Source organism: Cicer arietinum, chromosome 4, assembly GCF_000331145.2.
Source record: "Cicer arietinum cultivar CDC Frontier isolate Library 1 chromosome 4, Cicar.CDCFrontier_v2.0, whole genome shotgun sequence".
Classification (NCBI taxonomy): domain Eukaryota; kingdom Viridiplantae; phylum Streptophyta; class Magnoliopsida; order Fabales; family Fabaceae; genus Cicer; species Cicer arietinum.
Window position 1 is genome coordinate 13,594,538 of NC_021163.2, and position 7,257 is coordinate 13,601,794.

The 7,257-nt window shown below is 32.0% G+C and overlaps 1 protein-coding gene and 1 long non-coding RNA gene across 3 annotated transcripts; one reads left to right on the forward strand and one right to left on the reverse strand.

Annotated features, from left to right (window-relative positions):
• The first annotated feature begins 1,270 nt into the window (after nt 1-1,270).
• Nucleotides 1,271-2,319, forward strand: LOC140920158 (uncharacterized). The gene is made up of 2 exons (XR_012162791.1): nt 1,271-1,413; nt 1,575-2,319. It is a non-coding gene; the product is annotated as an uncharacterized lncRNA (long non-coding RNA).
• Nucleotides 1,728-6,859, reverse strand: LOC101493195 (uncharacterized). Of its 2 annotated transcripts, none has more exons than XM_012714731.3 (9): nt 6,561-6,859; nt 6,047-6,230; nt 5,063-5,537; nt 4,315-4,432; nt 3,598-3,719; nt 3,080-3,165; nt 2,483-2,592; nt 2,378-2,410; nt 1,728-2,113 (listed from the first exon to the last, which is right to left on the reverse strand). In XM_012714731.3, exons 2-9 carry the CDS (start codon nt 6,141-6,143, stop codon nt 2,051-2,053), a joined length of 1,104 nt encoding a protein of 367 aa, XP_012570185.1. In that variant the 5' UTR covers nt 6,144-6,230; nt 6,561-6,859; the 3' UTR covers nt 1,728-2,050. The 2 variants fall into 2 exon arrangements, with proteins under 2 accessions (XP_012570185.1, XP_004496737.1); XM_004496680.4 differs by having other exon boundaries at nt 2,480-2,592.
• Between the last annotated feature and the right edge of the window lie 398 nt (nt 6,860-7,257).

Below are 7,257 nucleotides of genomic sequence, written 5' to 3' on the forward strand. Positions count from 1 at the left end.
AATTTCAAAAAACCAAATTTCCGGTGAACAAAAAATGACTACCGGATTTTTCAAATTTTTTGAAATTTCCGGTAGCTTCCGGAAATTTCAAAAATCCGGTATTCAAATTACAACTACCGGAAATTTCAGTTTCCAAATTTCCGGTAACAACTATAACTACCGGAAATTTTGATGCAACTTACCGGAAATTTCAGCAAGGTCAGATTTTAGAGTAATTTTTTTTAACTGCTCGTAAATGAATTTTTTAAAGATAAAATTGGATTTTTAACAAATTGGGGGGTATAAGTTTAAATGGGGGGTACAATAGCCAATTCTCCTCTGTTTAAAGCGAAGACAACAGATATGCGTGTAATTTGAGAACTCAAGCATTGTTATGATTTAATTTATATTGTAAAAGAAATTACACATCCATCATTAAATGGTATAACAATACCTTAGAGTGATAATAATAGATATAACATGCTTTTTTTTTTTGCTGACATTTTTTACACATGGATTAAAACCTTACTCATCCAGCAGATGTGTTGTTGTCCGTAATGGAACAAATATTCCTTTCAGAAGATATTTCTCTTTCTCTTTCATTTTCTAATTTTACTTTTATTTACCAAATTATCAGATTTTGTTTTTAAATATTTATGCAGGGAACACTGTGTTTTTGAAGAAATAAAATAGTGTTTATGAATAAACATTTGAAAATAAAGTAACAATTATGCAAATAAAAGTGAAAATATAAAATAAAAATAAAATAAGTTTGAGTAAAAGGAGGGAATACCATGCCCATTTTGATTTTTGAAATTATATGAACCATACAATTTAGTTCTCTAAAATTTATGAAATTGAAAAATCATTCCTTAAATTAAAAATTCTTACTCAATTGAGTCCATTTGTCATGAAAAATCACCACTATCTCTGAACTATCATCCTTACCAATTAGAGATGTAACACATTAGATCATGCTTGCACTCTAACCCTATTCTACTATCAAAACTCAAAGAGAGACTAAATTCACTAACGTTTTTCAATGATTTTGCCATTTTGTAAATTTCATAAACTAAAATGGTATCAAAATAGTAGTAATCTTAGGAGAGAAATTTGAGGTTTGGTTGTATAAAATATTAGATGTCCGTCACATACAAGATAAATGCTTATATACATTCATATATTTTTACACATGGCTGGCTACTATTATTCCCCTCATCCTAAATTTCTTTCATAAAAAAAAAGAAATAAAAAAAATCAACTATTCTCTAATCTCTACACATGGCAGGCTCTAACTTTACCCTCACTTGTGGGTTACTGCCCAAACTCAAACATTGACTTTGACAGAAACTTTGCTTTTATCAAGTGAAGATTTTGCCTACATTCTAAATGGGGTTGGGAATGAGAGTGTTGACACCCACACTCGTTGTACTGGTGATTTTATGTTACTTTAATTTTTATATACATATACTCACTCATTTTTATCCAATACTTTAAATTAATATTAGTTTTATTCCATTCTCAATGGAAAAGTTAATTTTAATGAATATAATTTTATTATATTCATTAATTTTTATTTTATATATATGTGGCAGGGGCGTGTAAATCCGACTTCTGTCAGAAAAATGGATAAAGACTCAATTTTCAAACACAGCAAGGTTCATAGGCAAAGACGAGCATTTTGAGGGAGTCGGGCGGAGGCGGGGGAGCTGCCCTAACCTGTTGCCATGGTTCACAATTTTGAGACAAGAACCAGGTACTTGCAACTTGCAAATACTAAATTATTTATAGTCAACAGTGCTTGTTAAGCAAAATGGAGATGAGCCCCTTTGGAGGTGGTCTATGAAGTTATTTATGATTTATATATACTATTTTGTTTCTATTTTGGTCCCTGACTTATTGATACAGTTGTTTAGAGTTTAGACTTCATATGGACATCTTCCAAGTGATTATTACATTTTCATCCACTCATTGAGAAACTATGGCATTGTCAGTGTACTTGCCAACACAAGAGGGAGAAAAAGAGAAGGTCAACCGCTCTCCATTTCATCCAAGCAAAGAAGCAGTATCTTCACCTTGTACATATGTTACTTATTGGGTACCCTTCCATAATTGCTTTCTCCATAACCTTTTCCTGGTTAAAACAGACATTTTGGTTTTATACTTGCAATGTTGGGAAATATAACTTAGAAACGATAAAATCTTGATTGAGTCAAAGCTATGAAGATTTTTACTCTTCATGAGTTTGATTAGTTAAATTTAACATAAAAATAAAAACTCAAAGACCACAAACCCTGTAAATGGATACATACATAGTAGAAGATACGTGTTTTATTTTTATTTTTCTTTCCCTCTCCCCATCTTAATTCAAAATGTGAAAAATAATAAATAAATTTACCTGGATTAAAGTTGTGATCATCCCAGGTCCTCCCTGCAGTTGCTCAAATTGAGAAAATCTTACAATAAAATTAATATAAATGCAGCAACACTATAAATTTACCACCAGAAATTGCTTTTTTGTCCATGATATATCCTTCCATGTTTTAGATTGGGCTGATTGCCATTCTGTTGGAACCTGAATACTATCTGCGTGTTGCAAAAGCCTCAAGCTATCTGCAATGACAATAGATCCCAAATGAGTTTTAGAATACAAGAAAATGGAAAAAAGGACAGTCGGTAAACTTGTAAGCTTGTGTAGAATAAATAATTAAAAGCAGTTGTTCATGCTTGCAAAAAGAATTGATATTTTGTACTGACATACGATATCATTGTCAAATAACCAAACTTGTAGATAATTCAGTACAACCTAAACAACTAGCATCTATAAGTCAGTACAAAATAGTTTTCTCGTGAGGACATATAATTACAGCTTATTAATGTAGAATAATAACTTTTCTAGACGACTGCCTGGTAGTGAGTGAATCACAGTTTAAACGTACTATAATCCTTGGCCATTGATTTAGATCCGCGAGTAATTTTAGTAGATAGCTTTCATGAGGCTTCATCAGCCACCAACATTTCCAAAAGAACTATTTTACAAAGTTGAGTTTTATCCTCAATAACACTAAAAAGAAAAAATGAAAAGACAAAAAAAAAATACTTGTGATGAATGCTTCCTCCCAGATTTCATGTTTTGACCATGATGGTGCAACTTCTCGAAATGTGATTCCTTCATTTCTGCATACCCTGCACAAGTGCAAAATATGCCCAGTCACACGAGAAAGAGAAACAACCTGTTAGTGCTTTTTACTTTCTATCCTATGCAAATATGACATTGGTCTAATTTATTTCTATAATTTTTGCCCTTCCACCCTGCATCTTACTGACAAAACAAACAACATTACTAGTTTCAATTTGCACTTGCAATGTATATTTCTATGGCCAAGGTAATTTCCTAATATTAGTGAAAGCAAAGCTCTCCTTTGGACCTAGCAGGCTTTAAGAAATAAATTTATAGCTATGACACAATAGTTTTAAGAATTCCATCATAGGAAAAAAAATCAATAATTTGAATTGCTTGGCAGAAATGGGAAGAAAAAAAATCCGCACAGGAGCATCGCTCCTTTGTGGTTGAAAAAAACATAGCAGCAAAAAAATATATTTATAATCAAACCATACTCAAGCACTAGTTGGCGTATTACTCCTGGAAGAACACCATCACTGATAGGAGCTGTCTGCACTTCAAAGGAGTTTTTATTTCCATAATCACATGAGGCATTCCCATCATTGGAATCCCGATCCTAAAATGAAATAGAAAGTGGACAATAAAACTTGTACATGCGTGTGTACCACAAAGAAATAAGCTTATTTCATATGATGTCTCACACACACACAAAGCAGAAAAGAATGAGAAACGAAACCATGATGCCTTGTGAAGTCGTGAGAATGTAGTGAGCAACAAATGATCATGAAAGCAATAATTAATAACATAATTTTTTAAAAAGAATATAAGGCCAATAAAGTCTTGAAACGCAATGAGAAGTCAAGTATTGATTTTTCATCAATATGACAAACAAATAATAGGAGTTCTCTGACATTTACCATAATCCAAAACAAATCGAAGATAAAGTTTTCCAATAAATAGGTACGGTTGCTAATCTCCACCAAAGATCACTGCATTGGTTATAGCACTAAAACAATTCAAATTTCAAAAGTCCTGTTAGAATATTAAAACATGGACAATCCAACCACACTAAGCAACGGCATTTAGGTTCAAATCTTAGGAGGTAATACAAACATATAGTTACTAGTAAAAAGGGCACAGAGAACTCTAGCACCAAATACGCTTGTAAACAATAAGCTTATAATTTGTTGTGACAGATAAAAAAAGCCCACCTTGCGGCAGACAACGAAAAAATTTGTGATACAACCTTCCAGTATTTGATCACCATTATAAGACAGCAATAGTTCTGTCACCGATGGAGGTCTTAGCTTTTCCAGATTCTTCCTAATCCTGCATCACATAAAGAAATTGCAACTAGTAATTTGAAGGAACATCAGCACTACAAGCAGCAGAAAAAATTAGTACTACAATTTTATATTGTCATAGGCTGTAACGGCTAATGAGGTGACGGCAAAAGAGAAGGATAAAATAATCAATTTTCAATCTGAAACATGTTATCAATTCTTTATATATTTTTTGTTTCCACTGGGGTTTATAAATATCAATAATGAAGTGTAAAGAGAAGTAAATCATCCTCGACACAGTACAGAGAATTATAGGCCCTAAAAATAAGTGCTTTAGTGAAAATCTTGTCTTGGTTTCAACCAAGCATTAATAGAAAAACAATTTCTAAAGTGACTAATAATTTATAACAGTTTCAATTATTTGATTAAATCATTTTCATTTTTTACCTGGATGTGTTCCTTCTATAACTTAAACTACAAACAAAATGCCTCTAGACTAGAGTCAAGACAACTCATTAAAGCAGTATAAGCAAACAATAATGGAGAAAAAATTCAAACTTTCTAGTATTGTACCTTAACTCACCAATATCCTGATTTTTCTTTAATGGGATTAAGGAAAAGCATAGAAGAGTTTAGTCATGCTTGTATTCTAATTCAGATAGCATAATAAACTTACCTTACCCAATCTGAATATTTTGCAGATGCAATGTTTCTCCCATAGCCTCCAACAGCCAAATGTGCACCATTTTCACGGATACCAAATTCAAGGGGAACATAAGTCTCAACATGCACACGCACATCAAAAAAATTACTCATTTTTTCCTCACTCATAGTTTCACATACATTCAATTCCTCCAAATTACCACTAACAAGAGTTGTAATGGCCAGCTCCTCCGAATCAACCCTCTCTCTCAATGCAATGGGCAAGACCTTGCCTAGTGAATCATTGACAAGCGTTTTCAATACAGGTTGCCAAACTGGCAAATTTGGTGATGTTGGAAGCAAACTTGCAGCAGCGTTATTAGATTTTGATAAAAGTTGTGGTGCCAAATTTGACAGAATTTGTATAGACTCTGAAAGTCTTTTCATGTGTCTTTCCCAAAACAACAAGCATGAAGCATTATTGAGAGTACGTGATGTTGTGTAAGCACCTGGACCAGAAAGTAAGTTGATAAGTTTTGAAATAAACAAACTAGGAAAAGGATTTACAAATTATTTTGTAGGAGGTATTTTACTAAGGTATGTTCAGATGGAGGATTTTGGATGGGAGGGGAGGACTTATTTTCTTTTTCAAATATAGGAAGCTATAACAGTGTTGTCAAATAGCTAATGTTATAGCATAGTGAAATTTGAACAAATAGCTATTGTTCAGTAATATGCTAATTAATACAAAGTGCAGTCAAATAGCCTCTAACATTATAGAGTAGCAGAATTAGAACAATCTAATATTTTCCGCAATCCACAATTGACAACGTTGAGCTATAAAATGATTCTAAAAAAAATAAGTGCGATTGAAATGTTATATGATCATCTATCAAGTTGTTTTTTCAATTGTTTTTAAAATATCAAATATACAACAAAATATAGACTTAACCCGCCAAAACCCTGGATCCAAACATACCCTAAGTGTGTTTTACTGATTTTGAATGTATCATTGTACCTGGATGAGCTTCAAGAAAGACCTTGGCTGGAGGAACATCTAAGGTGTGTGAAAGGATGCCATTACTGAAGAGATACCTAGAAGTAGAACCTGACATTGATTTTATTATATTTGAGGATTTGGACTAATTACTGTCAAAGGATCAAAAACTGTCTTGTGTAACTCTCTTCAATGATCATTTGCACTGCAAAAGTTATGATATTAATAAATTGTATCATATGATATGAGATTCTACTACAAATTCAAAACAGTAACGAAATAGCTGTAGCATATGAGTATATGAGTATGAGAAAAAGTTAATAAAACACTAGCATCATGAAACAAGGTAAGAAAGCAAGAAAAACCTAAAAAGAGTAGCAAACAAAGAATGAAGTTTATATTATTTTTATAAGAAAGAGTTATGCAATACGCAATAGATTACTCCCTGTTGGTACCAACAAGGAGTAAAAGGACCGTTGTTAAAATAAATATAAGAAAATGAAGACAAAAAGGGTGACTAGGTCTAGGGATTAACCAAATTGTATTTAATTGGGTTTTGGAGGGATCTGAATCTGCAGTAATTGGGCAAGGATTGAGCTGTTTGCAAAGTACAAACCAGACGGGTTATATAATACTACTGATTTGCATGGCAACTGGTATTCTTCCCTCTGGGCCTTCTCGCAGTTGCTGCAGGGTACTTATAACGGCTTCTCGCGGCCTTCTTGTGGCGGTCGAAAGGGCAGGAACGCTCTATCAAATTTGTAACATTGGTAATTTTAGTCATTCTATAAACTTATTCCGTCCAAGGACATTCATTAACAACTCTGTAAAGTGACGAACCTTATGACATGGCTAAATGTATTTTTAAAGTTAATGGATTAAACAAACACACTTACAATAATTTTTAATATAAATAAAAAAAGATAAACACTTACTATAGTTAATTTTGAAAAGTTGAAGTCCATGCTTCAAATAATTAATTAATTTATAATTGATCATGTACTAAATCGATAATATCTATTTTAATATAAACAATTAGATTATTTATAAAAAGAAATTTATTATTTATTTTATTTTTTAATATTGTGTTGAGAATTTTTATTGTTGACAAATGCTTTTTATAATTACGGTAGAAATTAGACATGTCAACATAAAATAAATAAATTTAACAATAAAATAACAACTTTTTTTTGTCTTGTTTTTACTAATTTGTTTACAAATAAACTCGTTTG